The 20,777-nt window shown below is 49.0% G+C and overlaps 3 protein-coding genes across 8 annotated transcripts in view; 1 reads left to right on the top strand and 2 right to left on the bottom strand.

Moving 5' to 3' along the window:
* SMC1A (structural maintenance of chromosomes 1A) overlaps positions 1–6,071 on the bottom strand; it is a 46,282-nt gene extending 40,211 nt beyond the window's left edge. Inside the window, exons 1-2 of one of the 2 annotated variants that reach the window (XM_025372608.1) lie at positions 5,840–6,036; positions 5,237–5,386 (exon numbers count right to left, since the gene is read on the bottom strand). In XM_025372608.1, the coding sequence (XP_025228393.1) occupies positions 5,237–5,386; positions 5,840–5,948 (259 nt within the window). In that variant the 5' untranslated portion in view covers positions 5,949–6,036. Of the gene's footprint in view, positions 1–5,236; positions 5,387–5,839 lie in introns of both variants that reach the window. The other variant, XM_025372609.1, reaches the window with a different exon arrangement.
* A 132-nt stretch (positions 6,072–6,203) lies between these two features.
* RIBC1 (RIB43A domain with coiled-coils 1) lies at positions 6,204–17,031 on the top strand. 4 transcript variants are annotated; one of them, XM_025372611.1, is made up of 9 exons: positions 6,234–6,352; positions 6,662–6,750; positions 6,909–6,999; positions 11,851–11,967; positions 13,905–13,986; positions 14,189–14,533; positions 15,765–15,883; positions 16,311–16,705; positions 16,822–17,026. In XM_025372611.1, exons 4-9 carry the CDS (start codon positions 11,851–11,853, stop codon positions 16,901–16,903), a joined length of 1,140 nt encoding a protein of 379 aa, XP_025228396.1. In that variant the 5' UTR covers positions 6,234–6,352; positions 6,662–6,750; positions 6,909–6,999; the 3' UTR covers positions 16,904–17,026. The 4 variants fall into 4 exon arrangements, with proteins under 4 accessions (XP_025228395.1, XP_025228397.1, XP_025228398.1 ...); XM_025372610.1 differs by lacking the exon at positions 6,909–6,999 and having other exon boundaries at positions 6,204–6,352; XM_025372612.1 differs by lacking the exons at positions 6,909–6,999; positions 14,189–14,533 and having other exon boundaries at positions 6,204–6,352; positions 16,311–17,031.
* Positions 17,032–17,171: 140 nt separating this feature from the next.
* Positions 17,172–20,304, bottom strand: HSD17B10 (hydroxysteroid 17-beta dehydrogenase 10). Of its 2 annotated transcripts, none has more exons than XM_025373369.1 (6): positions 20,242–20,304; positions 19,635–19,799; positions 18,160–18,324; positions 17,901–18,029; positions 17,711–17,819; positions 17,172–17,507 (listed from the first exon to the last, which is right to left on the bottom strand). In XM_025373369.1, exons 1-6 carry the CDS (start codon positions 20,266–20,268, stop codon positions 17,317–17,319), a joined length of 786 nt encoding a protein of 261 aa, XP_025229154.1. In that variant the 5' UTR covers positions 20,269–20,304; the 3' UTR covers positions 17,172–17,316. The 2 variants fall into 2 exon arrangements, with proteins under 2 accessions (XP_025229154.1, XP_025229155.1); XM_025373370.1 differs by having other exon boundaries at positions 17,174–17,507; positions 17,738–17,819.
* Positions 20,305–20,777: the final 473 nt, after the last annotated feature.

Raw genomic sequence — 20,777 nt, 5'->3', positions numbered from 1 at the left:
GGTTGGGAGTTCCAGACCAGTCTAACATGGAGAAACCCCGTCTCTACTAAAAATACAAAATTAGCTGGGCATGGTGGCACATGCCTGTAATCCCAGCTACTCAGGAGGCTGAGGCAGGAGGCTCACTTGAACCCGGGAGGCTGCAGTGAGCCAAGATCGTGCCATTGCACTCCAGCCTGGGCAACAAGAGCAAAACTCTGTCCCACCCCCGCCCCCCAAAAAAAGGTTGAGAAAACCATTCCAAAACATGAGAGATTTCTGAGACATAGGCAAACAGTGCACAAACTTTGACTGGACTCTGGTTCCAAAATAACAAAAAGACATTTGGGGAGCAAGTCAAGGAAGCTTAAATATAAACTGGATAATTGATGACGTGAGGAAATTTTCTTAGTTGTGATCACTGAATAGTGGTAGTACAGGAGAATGATGATTTTTTTTTTTTTTTTTTTTTGAGACGGAGTCTCGCGCTGTGTCACCCAGGCTGGAGTGCAGTGGCGCGATCTCGGCTCACTGCAAGCTCCGCCTCCCAGGTTCACGCCATTCTCCTGCCTCAGCCTCCGAGTAGCTGGGACTACAGGCGCCCGCCACCACGCCCGGCTAGTTTTTTGTATTTTTAGTAGAGACGGGGTTTCACCATGTTAGCCAGGATGGTCTTGATCTCCTGACCTCGTGATCCACCCGCCTCGGCCTCCCAAAGTGCTGATATTACAGGCTTGAGCCACCGCGCCCGGCCGAGAATGATGATTTTAAGAGGTGAATGCTGAAGCACTTAGGGGTGAAATGTAATTGAGTCTGTAATTTACTTCCAAATGACTAAGTAATGCACATATATGCTTGCAAATTTTCTTAATAAAACTTGGGAGAAGAGAAGGCATAGGAAACAAATATATGAAAATGTAAACAGTACAGTAGTGATTGCCTCTGAAAAGGAAACTAAGCAGCTAGGGTCAAGGGAGTCTTCTTTTTACTACTGTATATCCTTAAGGATTTTTAAAATTGTATACCATGTGCATGTATCAGCTATTCAAATAAATAAGGTTTTCAACATTAACAGTGGCTATCTTTTCAGTAGTGGAGTTACAGCTTTTATTTTCTTCATTTTAGAATCTGAAAACAAAAAAGATTTTATTTATTTTGAATCTGAAAACAAAAAAAGTTTTATTTTATTTATTTTTTGAGATGGAGTCTTGCTCTATTGCCCATGCTAGAGTGCAGTGGTGCAATCTGGGCTCACTTGCAGTGAGCCGAGATCGCATCTACCAAGTTCAAGTGATTCTCCTGCCTCAACCTCCTGAATAGCTGGGACTACAAGCGTGTGCCACCACACCTAGTTAATTTTTGTATTTTTAGTAGAGATGGGGTTTCATCATGTTAGCCAGGCTGGTCTCGAATTCCTGACCTCAAGTGATCCACCCACCTCGGTCTCTTAAAGTGCTGGGATTACAGACGTAAGCTACCACGCCCAGACGTTATTTATTTATTTATTGAGACAGGGTCTGACTGTCGCCCAGGCTGGAGTGCAGTAGCAGTATCACAGCTCACTGCAGTCTGGACCTCCTTGGCTCAAGTGATCCTCCTGTCTCAGCCTCCCAAGTAGCTGGAACCATGGGCATGAGCCACCATGCCCAGCTAGTTTTTGGATTTTTGTAGAAGCAGGGTCTCCCTATGTTGCCTAGGCTGGTCTCAAACTCCTGAGCTCCAGAGATCCTCCACCTTGGACTCCCAAAATGCTGGGGTTACAGGTATGAGCCACCATTCCAGGCCAAAACAATAGATATTGTTTTAAAAGTTGAGGCCGGGTACAGTGGCTCATGCCTGTAATCCCAGCACTTTGAAAGGCCGAGGTAGGTGGATCACCTGAGGTCAGGAGTTTGAGACCAGCCTGGCCAACATGGTGAAACCTCGTCTCTACTAAAAATACAAAAATTAGCCAGGCATGGTTGTGTGCCTGTAATCCCAGCTACTCAGGAGGCTGAGGCACGAGAATTGCTTAAACCCAGGAGATGGAGGTTACAGTGAGCCGAGATGGCACCACTGCACTCCAACCTGGGCGACAGAGAGAGACTCTGTCTCAAAAAAAAAAAAAGAAAAGTTTAGTCGGGCTGGTGCATAAGGAGGAACAGTTTAGTCTCTATAATTTCTATCTCAAGACTGTCCCTAAACAACTTATATATGACTTTGAACTGAAGATCTGATTTCCAACACCTTTCTACTCAGCCATAAAAATAGCAGCCCAAGTCCTTCCATGGAGACGGTATAAGACTATGATTAGGTTGGGCATGGCGTCTCACGCCTGTAATCCCAGCACTTTGGGAAGCAGACGTGGGTGGATCACTTGACCTCAGGAGTCTGAGACCAGCCTGGACAACATGGCAAAATCCCATCTCTACAAAAAATACAAAAATTAGCTGGGCATGGTGGCACACTCCAGGTGTCCTGGCTACTGGGGAGGCTGAGATGGGAGGGTTGCTTGAGCCCAGAAAGTTGAGGCTGCAGTGAGCCATGACTGTGCCACTGTATGCCAGCCTTAGTGACAGAGCAAGACCTTGACTCCGCGGGAAAAAAAAAAAAAAAGGCCAGGAGTGGTGGCTCACACCTGTAATTGCAGCACTTTGGGAGGCCCAGGTGGGCAGATCACAGGGTCAGGAGTTTGAGACCAGCCTGACCAACGTGGTGAAACCCCATCTCTACTAACAATACAAAAATTGGCCAGGCATGGTGGTGCAAGCCTGTAATCCCAGCTCCTCAGGAGGCTGAGGCAGGAGAATCGCTTGAACCCAGGAGACAGAGGTTGCAGTGAGCTGAGATGGTACCACTGCACTCCAGCCTGGGTGACAGAGCGAGACTCCATCTCAAAAAAAAAAAAAGGAATCACTTGAACCCAGCAGGCAGAGGTTACAGTGAGCCGAAGTCACGCCACCGCACTCTAGCGTGGGTGACAGAGTGAGACTCAGTCTCAAAAAAAAAAGCTTGAAAGCTTCGGCTTAGAACCAACAGACCAGGATCTAATCTTACTTTCACTACTCTTTCACTACTTCTTAGGTGACCTTCCATTTCCTCACCTGGAAAAAGATGAAAAAATCACAACTCACAGGTCTAAAAATATGTGTGGCACATACTTCTCTATCGGAGTGGCAGGAGCACAGGCATGGGTTCTGAGAACCACGGACAAGTCATCACACCTCTGTGCCTTAGTCTCATGTATAAAAAGAAGCTATTGGCCAGGCGCGGTGGCTCAAGCCTGTAATCTCAGCACTTTGGGAGGCCAAGACAGGCGGATCATGAGGTCAGGAGGTCGAGACCATCCTGGCTAACACGATGAAATCCTGTTTCTACTGAAAAACACAAAAAAACTAGCCGGGCGAGGTGGTGGGCGCCTGTAGTCCCAGCTACTCGGGAGGCTGAGGCAGGAGAATGGTGTAAACCCGGGAGGCGGAGCTTGCAGTGAGCTGAGATCCGGCCACTGCACTCCAGCCTGGGCGACAGAGCCAGACTCCGTCTCAAAAAAAAAAAAAAAAAAAGAAGCTATTGGCATTTCCTTCCTAGGGTCATTTTGAGAATTTAAATGTAAAGGGTCCCTTGGCTGGGTGCAGTGGCTCATGCCTGTAATCCCAGCACTTTGGGAGGCTGAGGCAGGCAGATCACTTGAGTCCAGGAGTTTGAGACCAGCCTGGCCAACAGGGCAAAACACCATCTCTACTAAAAATACAAAAACTAGCCAGATGGGGTGGCGCATGCCTGTAGTCTCAGCTACTTGGGAGGCTGAGGCACAAGAATCACTTGAACCCAAGAGGCAGAGGTTGCAGTGAGCCAAGATCACGCCACTGCACTCCAGCCTGGACAACAGAGCAAGACTGTCTCAAAAAAAAAGAAAAAAGAAAAAGAAAAAATAGGGTCCCAATAAATAAAGTACTTGACATACAGAGTAGGTACTCAATTAATTAGTCCTATCTTAAGTCTGGACTCAACTCTTGTCTCCCTCATCACAGCAGGACTAGCACATCATGCAGACCAGGAGTCAGCCTTTTAGGAAGAACCAATATCCAACCTTTGGGCTTCTCCCATCATTTCCAGGGATGACAACAACATCTCACAACCACAGGCCTCTCTAATCACAATCAATATGGTAAACATCTTTGTAATATATATTATGGACTGAACACCAGTACGTTTCAAGGAATGTCTGCTTTAGGGTACTCACAGGCCAATGAAGATACAAAAACATGCACCATCAATATAAGATTTAATAAACATTAATGTGTACCAAGTGTCTACAGTATGCCACAGAGGAAGAGTAATTCACCAAAGGGACTAAAAGAATGGCTTGTAGAGGTGGGCCTTGAAGAACGAGGGCAAGTGGGGGAGTGCCATGGCCCTTTTCAGAACAGCTGGGAATACAAATCTACTAATGCTGAGGGGACTGAATGCCAAGAGGTACATCCTAGCTCTTTCAACAGGGGCCACTACACTAAAACCCTAGGAAACCGGGTGGACACCAAGCATTAGCCCTCCAGGCCAGTGGTTCTCACAACAAGTTGGGTGTTTGGGGGAGTCACACCCACCCCCTGTGACGTCTGGCAATGTCTGGAGACAGTTTTGATTGTCATGCCTGGGGAGTAGGGGTGCTACTGTCATCTAGCAGGTAGACGCCAAGGATGATGTTAAACATCCTACAATGAATGCACAGGGCACATCCCACAGCAAAGGATTATCTCACTGGAAACGTCAATAGTGCCATTGTTGAGACACTCGGTCTCCAGGAAAGGCACTCCGTATGTGCTACTTCAGCAAGGGCAGCCTCTTAGGCTAGGATATGATTCAGTTAGAACATCTCTGGGGTGGAAGAATACAGCAGGATTCCAAAAGAACCACATCTGAGGTGAGAGGAATCCACGGTATATCGTTTAGAGTTGGGAAGTTAAGATATAAACTAGAGGCTTTACCTGACCACCCTTTCTAAAGACACCACCCAAGTCACTTTATCACATCCACCGGTCTCATTTCCTGTATAGCACTTATGACAGCCTAAAACCATCTTATTTTCTCCTTATCTTCTTTCCCCTCTGGAATATAAGTTCCCTGTGAGCATGGAGTTGGTTTATTCTATCTTCCGCTGTTTCCACAACTTGCAATGGAATAACTCCTGATAAACAAAAAGCATTCAACAAATTTGGTAAATCAATTTCGGCTTTTGACGGTTTCGGTGGTAAGAAAGGGGCGAGTTCGAGGCAACTACCTCTGACATAGCGGTTGGGGGTGGGGATCGAGACCTCAAGCACTCTAAAGTCTGGAGGGCTGGGTCTGAAATACAAAACTGCCGCCTCCGGAGAAGAGTAGAAAGGAAAGAGTTGGAGTGTACCAATGCGAGGCGAGAGGAGACGCTGGGCTGAAACAGAAGTGCACCGTTTGGGACCGAAGGCTACGGGAGAGCTACCAGCGTCCCCACATTTTCCGGAGGGGGTCAAATAAGTCTGGGAAGCCGGCTCCGGGCGGCGCGGCGGGGAGCCGCGAGGCGGGGGACTGGCAGCTGGCGGGAAGCTGGCTCCAGACGCGCCTACTTTGGCGGGAGGGGGAAGTAGGCGGGGTAACTGGCAGCTCGGCCCGTACCACTCGGCCGGGGCGGGGGCCGCGCAGGAAGAGGCAAGTGACACCTGGAAGGGGTTCCAGTTAGAGCAGCCGCGTGGGGAGAGTGGGTTCGAGCAGAACCCCCTCTGGAGGGGCAAGGAACCCGTAAGGGTCCGCGACGTTTCAGGTTACATGGGCTGGGTTGTACTACTCCGGAACCGGATAAGGGGTCCAGGCCGGGACGTGCGCAGGGCCGCAGCCAGGTTTATCTCACCAGAGCCATTGGGTCCAATGATGGCGGTGAACCTCTGAAATGGTCCGATAATCTGTCGACCCTTGTACGACTTAAAGTTCTCGATCTCAATCAGTTTCAGGAACCCCATGACGGCCGCGGCGCCGGCGGCGGTAGGACAGGCCGCGCCGTACGCCCGGGAACCGAGGTAGCCCGCGCGGGAAACACCGCAGTGCAAGCCGGGCGGCCGGCAAATGTCGCGAGAATACCTCCAGGCCTAACGGGATTTTCGGCTTCCGGCAGGAGTGGGACCAGGGGCGGGGATTGATGTTGCGTATACGAGGAGCGAGCTGACGACTGGCGTGGTGCCTCCGCCCCCCTTTCTTGTTGCATGGCAACAACAAACACTTGCTCCTGTGGACCAGGTCCTCGGAGGAGTTGGTGCTGGGCGGAGTCAGAGCAGCCCTTGAGGTTCAAGGAGGCGGGGGAGACCTGAGCTCACGCTTGCTGAGACAGAAGTCACAGCAGGATTATGCCCCTCAGGGCAAGAGGAAGGTGGGAGCTCGGCTGTGGGTTTAGCCTGGCCAGCCTTCACGGCTAGGACAAGGACAGGGGCGGGAATTGGAAGGACCCGGGGGGAGCGGAGGGCTGGACGAGAAGGAGGGGCCAACGGGAGGATTCAGTGTTAGGTGAGCTCAGACTTTGCTAATGGTGGGGTGGGATTGGAGGCGGGACAGGATGCCAAGGCGGATGGGGTGTGAATGGGGCTGAGGCTATTCCCAGGCAACAGGGATACAGGCTGGGGAAGGCTATGGCCTGAGATACTACCCCTATCCGCTACCTCCCTCCTGTTCTACCAAGCAGAGTTCAGAAACTGCCGCCGTAAGCCAAGAACAAAGTTGCATGCAGAGCCAACATAAGAGCTTCAAAATCGGGATTCCTTACTAAGAAAGGTATTTTGTGTGAACCCCCAGGAGTCAGGGTCCCTAAGCCGGTGCTCTCCACCTCCACCTACCTCTCCCTCCATGCCTCTCCCCCATCCCATTGCCACAGCTCTATACCACTATGCCACCTTACCTCTCTTCCCTCTCTGCTCTCTATCATTAATAAGGCAGGGGCCTTAGCAATCCAAGAAGCTTAAAATGTCTGCTGAATCTTCCCCTTCAGTGACCTTATACTGTGGTGGCAGGTGGAAACAGTAGGTAAGTTGGTGCCATTCTCAGACTTAAACACGGAAAGGATCTGGTGGTTGCCATAATTATTCCTTTAACTATTAAATTATGTCCGAAGGCTAGAAAGAGTCCTAAAGACTTAGGACAAGTCCAGGAAAGTGAGGAAGTGGCTGGGTATGGTGGCTGACACCTGTAATCCCATCGTGAGGGAGGCAGGCCAAGGCAGGAGGATCACTTGAGACCAGCAGTTCAAGACCAGCCTGGGCAACATAGTGAGACCCTATCTCTACTAAAAATTTAAAAATTAGCTGGGTGTGGCAGCTCTCACCTGTGGTTACCCAGGAGGCCGAAGCAGGAGGATCACTTGAGCCTGGAAGGCTGAGGCTGTAGTGAGTGGTGTCTGCACCACTTCACTCCAGCCTAGGTGACAGAGCAATACCCTGTCTCAAAAATAAATAAAGGGAGGAAGCTTGGTAGATGGAATCTAGTAGGGGAGCCATAAATGAAGTTCAGTTGGGAGAAACAATCAGGCTGAGGGGATAAAATGGCTAAAGGAAAGCAATCTCATGTAATCCATGGGGAAATACTGTTCCCTTTTAAAAGATGAGATGGTGAGCCCTGGGTAACATAGCAAAACCCCATCTCTACAAAAAAATTTTAAAAATTAGCCAGGCATGGTGGCACACACCTGTAGTCCAGCTACTCAGGAGGCTGGGGCAGGAAGATCCTTTGAGCCCAGGAGTTCGAGGCTGCAGTGAGCCATGATTGCACCACTACACTCCATCCTGGGCAACAGAGAGAGACCCCATCTAAAACCAAAATAACATTTTATTCTCTGCCTCAACCTCCCAGGTAGCTAAGATTACAGGCGCCTGCCACCACGCCGGCTAATTTTTTTGTATTTTTAGTATAGACAGGGTTTCACCATGTTGGCCAGGCTGGTCTTGAACTCCTGACCTCATGATCCACCTGCCTTGGCCTCCCAAAGTGCTGAGGCGTGAGCCACCGTGCCCGGCCAAAAATAAAATACATTTTTGAATTAAAAAAGATGAGATGGCACTTGGGAAAATTAAATTGGATTCTTATCTCACACCATACACAAAATGCTATTCCAAGTGGATTAAAAACCTAAATGAGGCCGGGCACAGTGGCTCATGCCTGTAATACCAGCACTTTGGGAGGTCGAGGCAGGAGAATTTCTTGAGTTCAAGAATAGCTTGGGCAATATAGTGAGACCCCATCTATATTAAAATTAAATGGGACCTGGCACGGTGGCTCACGCCTGTAATCCCAGCACTTTGGGAGGCCGAGGCGGGCGGATCACTATATCAGGAGACGGAGATTATCCTGGCTAACATGGTGAAACCCCGTCTCTACTAAAAATACAAAAAATTAGCTGGGCGTAGTGGCGGGCGCCTGTAGTCCCAGCTACTCGGGAGGCTGAGGCAGGAGAATGGTGTGAACCTGGGAGGTGGAGCTTGCAGTGAGCGGAGATCACACCATTGCACTCCAGCCTGGGTGACAGAGCGAGACTCTGCCTAAAAAATAAAAAATTAAATAAGGCTGGGCGTGGTGGCTCATGCCTATAATCCCAGCACTTTGGGAGGCCAAGGCGGGCGGGTCAGGAGTTTGAGACCAGCCTGGCCAACATGGTGAAACCCTGTCTCTACTAAAAGTACAAAAATTAGCCGGGCGTGGTGGTGGGTGCCTGTAGTCCCAGCTACTTGGGAGGCTGAGGCAGGAGAATCGCTTGAACCTGGGAGGCGGAGGTTGCAGTGAGCTGAAATTGCGCCACTGCACTCCACCCTGGGCGACAGAGTGAGACTCCATCTCAAAAAAAAAAAAAAAAAATTAAATGAGAAAGGCAAAACTTTAGAAATATAGGAGAATATCTTTATGACCTCCGGATAGGGAGGGATTTCTTAATACTACTAAGCTCAAAGGAAAGATGGGTAAGTATGACTACATTCGAATTCACCATAAAGAAAGTGAAAAGATGTGGTAAGTGCATACAGAAAGCTTCTAAAATATTGATAATGTTCTATTTTCCAAGATTTGTGTAGAGTCCACAGGTGTTCATTTTGTTAATGTGCTTCAGAACCTACATGTATATTAACCACATTGCTTTGTATGTATCAATTATTACCTTAAAAATCAAGTGAAAGCCAGGGCGGTGGCTCACACCTATAATCCCACACTTTGGGAGGCTGAGGCAGGCAGATCACTTGAGGTCAGGAGTTCGAAACCAGCCTGACCAACATGGTGAAACTCCATCTCTACTAAAAATACAAAAATTAGCTGGGTGTGGTGGTGTGCGCCTGTAGTCCCAGCTACTCAGGAGGCTGAGGCAGGAGAATCACTTGAACCCAAGAGGCAGAGGCTGCAGTGAGCCGAAATTGCACCACTGCGACCTGGACAACAGAGCAAGACTCTGTCTCAAAAAAAAAAAAAAAATCAATTGAAAAAACAAGTCACAAATTTGGAGAAGATATTTCCCACTTTTAAACAAAGAAATTATTAATGTGTAGAATATTAAAGGAACTCCTACAATTAATTTTAAAAGGAAAACCTGGCTGGGCATGGTGGTCACACCTGTAATCTCAACAACTGGGGAGGCTGAGATGGGAGGATTGTTTGAGCCCAGGAGTTCAAGACCAGCCTGGGTAATATAGAGAAACCCTGTCTCTACAAAAAATACAAAAATTAGTCACACCTGTAGTCCCAGCTACTCGGGAGGGTGAGGTGGGAGGATCACTTGAGCCCAGGAGGCGGAGATTGCAGCAAGCTAAGATCATGCCACTGCATTCCAGCCTGGGCAACAGAGTGAGACACTCTCAAAAAAAAAAAAGGACAACCTGATTTTTTTTTAAATGAACAGATATGAATGGGCACTCCAAAGAGAAGTAAATAAAAATGGTCAAAAAAAAAAAAAAAACCACATGAAAAGAACTTTATTAAGGAAAATTCCAATTAAAACAAGTAATTATAATTTTGTACCCACAAATTGGCAAAAATGTAAAAGTCTGGTATACCAAGTGTTGGTGACAATGTGTAATGACTAGAATTTTTATACACTATTGTGAAAGTGTAAATTACAATCTCCTTGAAAAACAACTTTAGCAGTATCTTGTAAAGTTAAATATGCATATACCCTATGATCCAGCACTTCCACTCCTAGGTATATACTAGAGAAACTTCCACCCTGTATATATAAATCTTAAAATTTATAGGTCCTTCTGTCTTTTTCTCTTGGAAAAAAAAAATTAGCTGAGTTGTTTGTCCTGCAGTCCTAGTCTCTCTTGAGCCCACCTCAATCAGAGTTTCATCCCCAGAACTCCATCAAAAATGTTCTTGTCAGGCCGGGCATTACAGGTGGCTCACACCTGTAATCTCAGCCCTTTAGGATGCTGAAGCAGGAGGAACACTTGAGCCCAGGAGTTCAAGACCAGCCTGGGCAACACAGTGAGAGAGAGAGGGAATGGTAACACGTTTTGGATAGTATGTGGAATGCTCTTGGAGTAAGGATGAGGGGGAAGAGACTCAGGACACTTCAGTGGTATCAATAATGTTCTGTTTCTTAGCTGGGGAGTTAGTTCATGGATTTCTATGTTATCATGCATCCTAACTTACATATATGGGTTATATATGTTCTCCTGTATGTATCAACTACTTCAGTTACAAAATGGAACACACACACACACACACACACACCCACACCCCAAAAAGATCCAAATAGCTATAGGAGGAATTAAAGAATCATGCTCCAAACAAAGGAACAGCACATACAAAGGCCCTGGGGTGGGAACAGTTACTGTGTTGGAGGACTTGATCAGTGTGCCTGGAGCACTGTAAGCAAGGGGGACGGTGGTTTGAGACAAATTGGAGAGGTGTGCAGGAACTAGATCTTGAAAGCCCACCGTAAGGAGTTTGGATCTGATTCTAAGTACAGTGGGAAGCTAGTAGAGGATTTAAGCAGGTGAGAGACATGATCAGATTCATGTTTGCTAAAGTTTTTTTGACTGCAGCTTTGGCTGGGTTACATGCCAAAAGTGAGCTTCCCAAAATATGAAAGAACACAGGCAAATTTAAGCTTTCTAGCCGTTCATTTGACCAGAAAATAAGTAACAAAAGTAATAAATAAAAAAAAAAAGAGGGGGACATATATTTCAGAAAAGAAAGCTGCTTCTGGTTTCTGTGATTGGGCTATAGGAGTCAGTAGAGGAAGCTGGAATACCAACATGGAGACAGTTGTGGTTATTCAGGAAGGTGGCGATGGTGGCTTGGACCAGGGTTATTTTGAAAGAAGAGGAAGTGAGGGAAATGAAGGATTAAAGGATCTCTCCTAGATTTGGCCTGAGCAACTTGGTGAATGGTGGTGCCACTTAACTGAAATAAGGAAAACTGAGTACAGTATAATGAAAAAGGAGTGTTGTAGATGTGTTTGAGGCTTAGAAAGGTGAGCAGGGGTCAGATCATGAAGAACCTTATAAATCTGGCAAAGGGGTTGGGCCTTATAAGCACTGGGGAGCCATTTGCTTTAAAGGTGCTTTCAAAAGCTTTATGCTGAGGAGTGCCATGGTCAGATTTGCTTCCCAAAGATCACTCTGGTAGCCAGTGTAGAGAAATCCAGTGCAGAGAGGGTAACGTTGGAGCAAGAGAGCCCAGTGAGGCTCCTGAGATATTTCCTGACACCAGATTGTGAGGCCTGAATTAAGCTGGTGACAGCAGAGATGGGGGGCACAGATATGAAATATATCAGGAAGTAAAATCAGTAGGAATCAATAACTGCTGAAATATTATAGGGAGAAAGGAATGGGGGTGGCGTGTAGTCAAAGATGGTGGTTGGCACTGATGGGCCATTCCACCTCCCTTTTGCTCCAGATGTATAACATAAACCAGTCAACAGATACCAAGGAAGCAGCAGCCATCGAGGCCAGAAGAAATCGAGAAAAAGAGCGACAAAACCGATTCTTCAATGTGCGGAACCGAGTCATAGGGGTGAGTGGGTAGTAGGGACTGTTGCTCGGGATCAGGGCCACCTCACTCTTACACCTGGAGAGGAATGTGTGGCAGTGCCCATGATAGCCCTTCCCCTGATTCAAGCAGGCCCCTAAGGTGGGAAAGGAAGGAAAGGGAGAGAAGGCACCCACCCCTACAGGCCTGGAAAGAGCTTGGGAAGAAGGATGGGTCAGTGCAGGGGAAGAGACTAGGGGAGACGGCTGACCCTTCTCCAGTCAGCTCTGGGCCATGTGACCTGGTTCTTGGGACAGGCAACATGGAGCTAAAAGAGGCCTAAAGAATATTTGGAGTCCTAGGCCGGGCGCGGTGGCTCAAGCCTGTAATCCCAGCACTTTGGGAGGCCGAGGCGGGTGGATCACGAGGTCAGGAGATCGAGACCATCCTGACTAACATGGTGAAACCCCGTCTCTACTAAAAAATACAAAAAAAAAACTAGCCGGGCGTGGTGGCGGGCGCCTGTAGTCCCAGCTACTCGGAGGCTGAGGCGGGAGAATGGCGTGAACCCGGGAGGTGGAGCTTGCAGTGAGCCGAGATCGCGCCACTGCACTCCAGCCTGGGCGACAGAGCGAGACTCCGTCTCAAAAAAAAAAAAAAGAATATTTGGAGTCCGGGTGCAGTGGCTCACACCTGTAATCCCAGCACTTTGGGAGGCTGAGGCAAGCAGATCACATGAGGTCAGGAGTTTGAGACCAGCCTGGCCAACATGGTGAAACCCTGTATCTACTGAAAATACAAAAATTAGCTGGGCGTGGTGGTGCATGCCTGTAATCCCAGCTACTTGGGAGGCTGAGGCACAAGAATCACTTGAATCCAGGAGGAGGAGGTTGCAGTGAGCCGAGATCACAACGTTGCACTCCAGCCTGAGCAGCAGAGTGAGACCCTGTCTCAAAATTACTGCATATACCTAAACTATCTCTGCAAGGCTATGTTAAGAAACTGTTAACCAGGCTGAGAGACAGAGATGGAAGGGACACTTACTCCTCACTAAACTGTATTCCTTTTTGTATGATTTTGAAATGTGATAAATGAATTATAATCAAAATAAAGAGAAAATATTGATAGTTTAAGAAACAAAAGATTGTTAGGTGAGTGGATAGAGGGGGGATGCAGCATGGTATTCTGGAAAAGACCCCGTAACTATTTAAGGCCAGGTCTGCTGACTGTTGTGTGTGTAGCTTTGGATAAATCACCTATCTTCTCTGAGCCCCAGGCTCCTTTTCTGTAAAATGAGGCTGAAGGAAGTCAGGTGGGTATTAACACACAGTGGCAGCTTTGAAAACCAGTTCATAGTGCCTGCCTTAAGAAGTTGGCTACAGTATTAGCGGTCTGATTGAGATCCAGCTGACAAGCTGACAAGCATTTCCTCGGGGCCTGTTCTGTGCCTAGCACTGTGTTGGGCAGTGGGGATACAGAAATGGCTAAGGCCCTGAAAGGGCTCACAGTCTGGTGGAGGAGAGAATACAGAGAGGCGAACTTCAATATAATGTAGACAGTGGGTTCTAGATTCTATGGGAGTAGAACCTGCCTGAGGGGTCAGGAAGGTGAAGGCTGAGCTGGTCTTGAAGGACGAATTGGGATTTGTGTAAAGAGGGGAGGAAAATGTTTCAAGTGGAGGGAGCAGCTTGAGCAAAGGCTATTGGTTCAAAACAGCCTAAGATATTCAGGGAACTGTAAGCACAGCTCAGAAGGGTAAGGTGGGACAGGGGAAGAGGGTACTAAGAGACGAGGCCAGAGAAGGAAGCAGAGGCTAGACCATGGAGAGGCTTGCAAACCATGCTCAGGAGCTAGAACTTTATCCAGTAGGTACTGGGGAGCTACAGGCGGATTCTGAAACAGGTAAGTTCTAAGAAGTTTGTGGTAGGACATTGAAGGCCCCCTGCTGGGCCCCTACTCTGTGCTCCTTTCTTTGGGATCAGGTGGATGTCCAGGCCCTGAACAACCAGGTGGGAGACCGAAAGCGTCGGGAAGCAGCAGAAAGAAGCAAGGAGGCAGCTTATGGTAAAAGCCCAAAGCCAGGGGCCAGACGAGGGTGTAAAGAAAGAGCTCGACTGGGCTGAGGTAGGGCAGTTCTGCCTCTGAGTGTGGCCTGAGGCCCTGGGGTGGTGGGACAAACCGGATGGACCTTGAGAGTAGAGGCCATGCTAAGTGGACTCTGTCCCTCCTGGGGTATCTTCTCCATATCCTTGCTCACCACCCCCAGGTACCAGCCAGGTGCAGTATGATGTGGTAGTCCAGATGTTAGAGAAGGAAGAGGCAGATCGAACACGTCGGCTGGCCAAGAAAGTCCAGGAGTTTCGGGAGCAGAAGCAGCAGCTCAAGAACGGGCGTGAATTTAGTCTTTGGGATCCAGACCAAGTCTGGAAGGGGCTTCCAACCTATCTTAGTTACAGTAATACCTATCCTGGTCCAGCCAGCCTGCAGTACTTCTCTGGGGAAGACCTAGACAGGGCCACACGGCTGAGAATGCAGCAGGGGCAGTTCAGGTACAACTTGGAAAGGCAGCAGCAGGAGCAACAGCAAGCCAAGGTTGATGAGAATTGTGCAGGTAAGCAGCCCGACCCTCCAGACTCCGAGACCTGAGGCCTAGTGGGGATCTGTCCTAAGCTGAGTACAGCACCCAGGGGACCAGAACTGTGTGGGGAGGTCCAATTATCCATAGGGTTGGTGCTGAAATGTTAGGTTGTGCAGACCCCAACCTCCCTGACTTCCTTCAGTAACTGACAGTGTAGCATTGTTCTTGATTAGTTTGGCACTCTATTACCTGGAGGCAGCGCACTGCAGACAGATCTAATGGCTCTGCCGCTTACTAGCTGGTTTGGGCAAATGAATTTTCCCTTCTGTGCTTCAGTTTCTTCATCTTTAAAATGAGAATAATCTATAACACCTAGAGTAGCTACTATTATGATATTATCTGTGGCCACATCCTTTTCTTCCATTAGAAGAAGCCCTTCAAGGGCAAGGACCATGTCTTAATCTGCTTGCACTGTTCACCCTTCACATCAACCCTGTTACAGCACTCTGTTCTGTTGGACTATTTATTTTAGTTGTAGCTAATTGTTAAAGTATTTGTTTAATATCTGTCTTCTCCCTAAAATGTCAGACTACTGAAGATGAACCATCTCTTTCATGTCTACCCATCTCCCATACAGTGTCTGACAGGTCTTAGGAACAGCAAGGAGCTCAGTGTGGCTGAAGCAGAAACAAATTGTCAGTACCTTTGCTCATGCCATGCCCTCAGCCTGGAATGCCCTTTGCTCTTTTAGCCTGTATACAAAATGTATTTCAAGGATCACCTCTTCCTGGAAACCTTCCTCTTTTCCACCACCCAAAATCCTCTTAATACCCTGTGTACATCCCTGCCATTGCTCTTGCCAGATTGTGGTCTATCTAGTTTGATCAGGGAGTTATCTGAGGATAGGATTTAATTCAATGGTATCATTAGAACCCAACACATGGCCCTTAGACTGAGATTCAGAGATATGAAATGATTTACCCAAAATCACACAGCTCAGAAGCAACAGAGCTGACATTGGGACCCAGGTCCATTGGAGGCATCTTTTAGTTATGCACTTGAGAAATCCTTGTTGCTGCACCTTGGCTGTTCCTAGCCAAGGGATGTGGAAGTAGTTCCTTCCACATCCCTACAACTCAGACACTACCCCCCTCCTAAACATTCGTACACACACAAACACAAAACTTGCTGAACAAATGGCTGGATGAGTGAAACAGGAATGGAGCAAGCCAGTACAGTACCCCAGCCATATTTCTCTGTGTAGATGCGCTCAGTAACCAGCTGCGCCTCGCCATGGACGCGCAGGCCACCCATCTGGCCAGGCTGGAGGAGTCCTGTCGTGCGGCCATGATGTGTGCCATGGCCAACGCCAACAAAGCGCAGGTATGGCCTGAGCCATCCAGTACCCTGGGCTCTCCCCAACTGCTGAACAAAGTCCTGGCGAACCTTAGCCACATTCTTCCTCTTACATCCCCTCTTGAATCAGCATCAGCCCTCTCATCTGAGTACTCCCCTTTCACCAAAGGCCCCTCTTAGGGTACAAGTCACCTCTCCCCACCTCCAGAAGCAGGATGACTTGAGAACAGAACATTGCCCTCTCATCCTCCGCTTCTCAGTCTAAAGGTTTCCTGAAGGCAGAGAAGTTCCCTGCCCATTATCCCCAACACATACGTTAGGGGCATTGAAAGGCCATGTAGTATGTGTTCTTTCTTTCCTTGAGATGGAGGAGTAGGGCCATGTTCTCCCCTCCCCTGTGACAGAGTTCCCTGAGGTTGGGCACCCAAATGTTTGCATTTGGGGGCTCCACCAGGCAGCTGTGCAGGCTGGGCGTCAGCGCTGTGAGCGTCAGCGTGAACAGAAGGCCAACCTTGCGGAGATCCGGCACCAGAGCACAAGTGACCTACTGACTGAAAACCCCCAGGTCGCCCAACACCGTACGGCTCCCCACCGGGTCCTGCCCTATTGTTGGAAGGGCATGACTCCAGAGCAGCGAGCTGCCATCAGGAAAGAGCAGGAAGTACAACGCTCTAAGAAGGAAGCTCACCGTCAGGCTGAGAAAACACTGGATACTGAATGGAAACGCCAGACCATGAGTTCAGCCCAGGCATTGCTGGAGCTAGAAGAGCAGGAGAGGGAATTGTGTGCTGTATTTCAAAGGGGTCTAGGCTCCTTCAACCAGCAGCTGGCTAATGAGCAAAAAGCCCAGTGAGTTCTAGGTGGTGGTGGTGGAGATAAATGCCAAGGGAGGGAGAAGAGGGATGGTGAGGAACCAGGGAGAGAGGGAAAGCATGTCAGCTGAGATCTCTGGACTTCTTTCACAGGCAGGATTACCTGAATTCAGTAATCTATACCAATCAACCTACAGCCCAGTATCACCGGCAGTTTAACACCAGCAGCCGCTAAGTTCAAGATGTTTATCTCTTCCTTCTCCTCCATCAAGCTCACAGGCGGTTAGGAGTCAAAGAGAAAAATGCTGCATACTCCCACCTTCTAACCTAGGTAATAAAGTTCTTCACTCAAAATCAAGTCCACGTGTTGTAACAGGACACAAAAAGTATTATGAAGGTATTGCCTTTCCCACCCCACCCTGGAGCTCTGAGCATCCAACCTTGTCACAGCCTTCACATTTCTTCCCCATGCCAGGCCCCCTAGCACACAACACTGCCTACACTCTATAAGAAAAAGAGACTTTATTAGGCACAGAGGACAACTGGTAGGCAGTTACAAAATGGCTACTAGGCTTCCTCCCAAGCTGGAGAGTAGTACCCCAGGGGAAGGAAGGGCAGAGGAGCGTGTGTTTTCTCTGCCTTCTCCCTTCAAGGCTGCATACGAATGGCCCCATCCAGCCGGATGACCTCTCCATTGAGGAATGGGTTCTCGATGATGGCCTGTACCAGGTGAGCATACTCAGCAGGGTCACCCAGTCGGCTAGGGAAGGGCACTTGGCTGGCCAAGAAGTTGCGCACTTTCTCTGGGAGGCTGGTCAGCAGTGGGGTCCCAAACAGACCTAAACAACATAGCCAAATTCAGAGACTCACCCTTGCTTTCATATTTACCTCGTTCTTCCTCACTTTAGCCCTACTTCTTGGTGCTTCCCTGGGGCCCAAAGATAAAAGGCTGCTGTTGCTTAGGTGGTGAATACCTTCTCCTCTCAACTGTCCATGGATCCCACCCAATCCCAGGTGTGATGGAGAGAGGGGATATGTCTACCTGGAGCAATGGTCATCACCCGGATGCCTATGGGAGCCAGATCCCGAGCAATGGGCAGTGTCATGCCCACTATTCCCCCCTTGGAAGCAGAGTACGCAGCTTGTCCAACCTGGAGAAAGAATAGAGGTCATAGGTGGGAGGGCCCCAACAAGTCACTTAGGAGGCATAAGTCTTGCCCCTGCCCACACACCTGACCCTCGAAGGCAGCCACACTGGCGGTGTTGATGATGACCCCACGTTGGCCTCCCTGGTCTGGTTCATTCTGGCCCATCTCACCAGCCACCAGGCGGATCACATTGAAGGTGCCCATGAGATTCACCTGTAGGACAGGTAGAGACATAGTATAGGACCTGAGGCAGAAGAAGCCTTTGTCCCCTAAAAACTTTGGGGTCCTCCACAGCCAGACACCTCTTACTCCCACTATCCCTGGAGAACTTCCAAGGCCTTACATTAAGAACTCGCTGGAAGTCTTCCAAGGTATGGGCCTGGTTCTTCTTTAAGTTGTATGTCTTGATAGCCACCGCGATGCCTGCACAGTTGACAGCTACATCCACACGGCCAAACTTTTCTTTTGCTAGAGCCAGAGCTGTTTGCACATCCTTCTCAGAGGTCACCTTCAAAGGGAGAAGTGGAGAAGGTATTCATCTCCCAGCACACACTCTCACCACTAAACGTGAGGGAGGGCAGGGCATGCCCAGTACTTGGGTGAGAAGAGATTTGTGAGAAGGGATAGGCCAAGAGAAAAGGTTGTAAAACTTGAGAGATAGGCTGGGTGCAGTGGCTCATGCCTGTAATCTCAGCACTGGGAGGCCAAGGCGGGTGGATCACTTGAGATCAGGAGTTTGAGACCAGCCTGGCCAATGTGGTGAAACCCCGTCTCTACTAAAAATACAAAATTAGCCGGCATAGTGACACATGCCTGTAATCCCAGCTACTTGGAAGGCTGAGGCAGAAGAATTGCTTGAACCCAGGAGGCAGAGGTTGCAGTGAGCCGAGATCGTGCCATTGCACTCCAGCCTGGGCAACAGTGAGACTCTGTCTCAAAAAAAAAAAAAAAAAAAAATTGAGAGAGTAGGTCAAAGGTGAAAATGTTAGGTAATGTAGAGCAATGTTGCAAAACATTTTTCAAATCAATACCCTCTTGATAAATTCACATGCTCCTGAAGATTCTTAATTGCTGTGGATCAGAGCACTAATACAACCCTGTTGTGAGGCCGTGTGCAGTGGCTCACACCTGTAATCCCAGTACTTTGGGATGCCAAGGCAGGCAGATCACCTGAGATCAGCAGTTCAAGACCAGCCTGGCCAACATGGTGAAACCCCATCTCTTCTAAAAATACAAAAAAAACTTAGCTGGGCGTGGTGGCGGGTGCCTGTAATCCCAGCTACTTGGGAGGTTGAGGCAGGAAAATCGCTTGAACTCAGAAGGTGGAGGTTGCAAGGAGCTGAGATTGTGCCACTGCATTCTAGCCTGGGCGACACAGCGAGACTCCATCTCAAAAATAAAAATAAAAAATAACCCTGTTGTGAGAATTATTGATAGGAAGATAAACTAGCTTTTTTGTATCCTTACCTGCTAAGATGCTTCATCAAGTTTTACTTTCTGTAGTTTGTTTCATGAAAACAAGTTTTTTGACTTTGTAAATATAAAATTACAAGGCACAATATGCATTTTCAAATCATACATAACTCCTCCAGGAGATTGTTATGTCCAATCCCCATCCCCATTGTTGTGAATCCCAGCTTTAGAGAATCCTTATCACAGGTGGTCTCACAGTGCTTGAAGGCTCAGGCCAAAAGAGACAAGGAGATGGGTCCACCGGCCCCACAGAGGAGACCCTTATGGGAGGGACCCCCACAGGTTCCCAGGCCGGTATTGGTGACCTCATGCACACCCTGGGAGAGGAGAGGTGACCCCACTTACGTCGGCTGGGGCGAAAACGCAGTTGTTTCCTAACTTCTTGGCCTGGGCCTCCCCACCCGAGTTGGGCAGGTCCAGAAGCACAGCGGAGGCTCCCTGCCCCACCAGTCGCTCCGCCGTGACCAGGCCCAGGCCCGAGGCTCCTCCGGTTATTACCGCCACCAGGCCCTGTCAAAAGCGACACGGTCAGGGTCAGCTGTTACATTGACCAGACCATCCCCACGCTGTCACCTGCCTGTTCTCCAGCCTTCTGAGGAGAAGGGGGGAGGGGAGCGGTAGTGGTCACCCCTGCGGGTAAACCAGGTGTGCCGCTTCTCCTCACCGTTGGGACCTCGGGGGCAGGGGGAATCTCATCCCCAGACAGCCCGTCCCGTGACCCTAAATAGATAGATAGATAGATAGATAGATAGATAGATAGATAGATAGATAGACAGACAGACATACAGATGAGCCGCGGAGTGTTTACTTTCACCTCCTGGGCCCAACGACCACAATACCAGGCCTACATAAGCATGACCCTTTCCCCCGAAACCGATCTCTTTCTCCTAGTTTCACGGCCGCGCTGACCCGGCCCGTAAAGGAGGGCAAGCAACAGAGGCAAAGAACCTACCTTCACGCTCCGACACGCTGCTGCCATCTTGTCGCCGGCCACTCCACCGGATGGGGGCGCAGGCGCTCGCTGATTGGCCGAGGCGAAGCGGCGGAAGGGGCGGTTGCGATGGAGCGGAGCGTCTGCCGCTGCCGCGTGAGACGTGGGGGCGTGGCCTGGTACCTTAGTACCTTGGTCAGAGGGCGAATTCCTCCTGCTAAGGTATCCCCAGAGAGTTATTTCAGCTGGGGAAAGAGACCAATAGCAGCAGTACAATACCACAACACCCCTCGCCCTACTCTCTAGGTGACCTTTTGGCAAGTGGCCCGCTCCGCGTGGGGGAAGAGGGGTGGATATTGAGAACGGGTGCCTTTCTCCTCTGAAAAAGCCTGCCTTCGAGTATGAATGTATTTGAGACTCCTATATGCTAGACTGTGTGCGGGGCACCTGAGATACCCAGAGGAATAATAAAAGATTCATGCCTTCCAGGAGGGCACAGTCCAGTTGGAGAAAGAGAATTACAGTACAGACACAGACGAATGGACGGAACCAGATTC

Source organism: Theropithecus gelada, chromosome X (genome assembly GCF_003255815.1).
Source record: "Theropithecus gelada isolate Dixy chromosome X, Tgel_1.0, whole genome shotgun sequence".
NCBI classification, from domain to species: domain Eukaryota; kingdom Metazoa; phylum Chordata; class Mammalia; order Primates; family Cercopithecidae; genus Theropithecus; species Theropithecus gelada.
Note: the sequence above shows the minus strand (reverse complement) of the source record. Positions and strands in the feature narration are given on the sequence as shown.

Bases quoted from the DNA above. Each gene is read 5' to 3' on its own strand.
- RIBC1 (XM_025372610.1), top strand. From the start codon at position 11,851: ATGTATAACATAAACCAGTCAACAGATACCAAGGAAGCAGCAGCCATC. The intron at 11,968-13,904 runs GTGAGTGGGTAG...CTTTGGGATCAG, and splicing joins TGCGGAACCGAGTCATAGGG to GTGGATGTCCAGGCCCTGAA. The intron at 16,706-16,821 runs GTGAGTTCTAGG...CTTCTTTCACAG, and splicing joins GCTAATGAGCAAAAAGCCCA to GCAGGATTACCTGAATTCAG.
- HSD17B10 (XM_025373369.1), bottom strand. From the start codon at position 20,268: ATGGCAGCAGCGTGTCGGAGCGTGAAG. The intron at 18,325-19,634 runs GTAAGTGGGGTC...CTCCCTTTGAAG, and splicing joins GCGTTTTCGCCCCAGCCGAC to GTGACCTCTGAGAAGGATGT. The intron at 17,508-17,710 runs GTAGACATATCC...TATGTTGTTTAG, and splicing joins GGTGATGACCATTGCTCCAG to GTCTGTTTGGGACCCCACTG.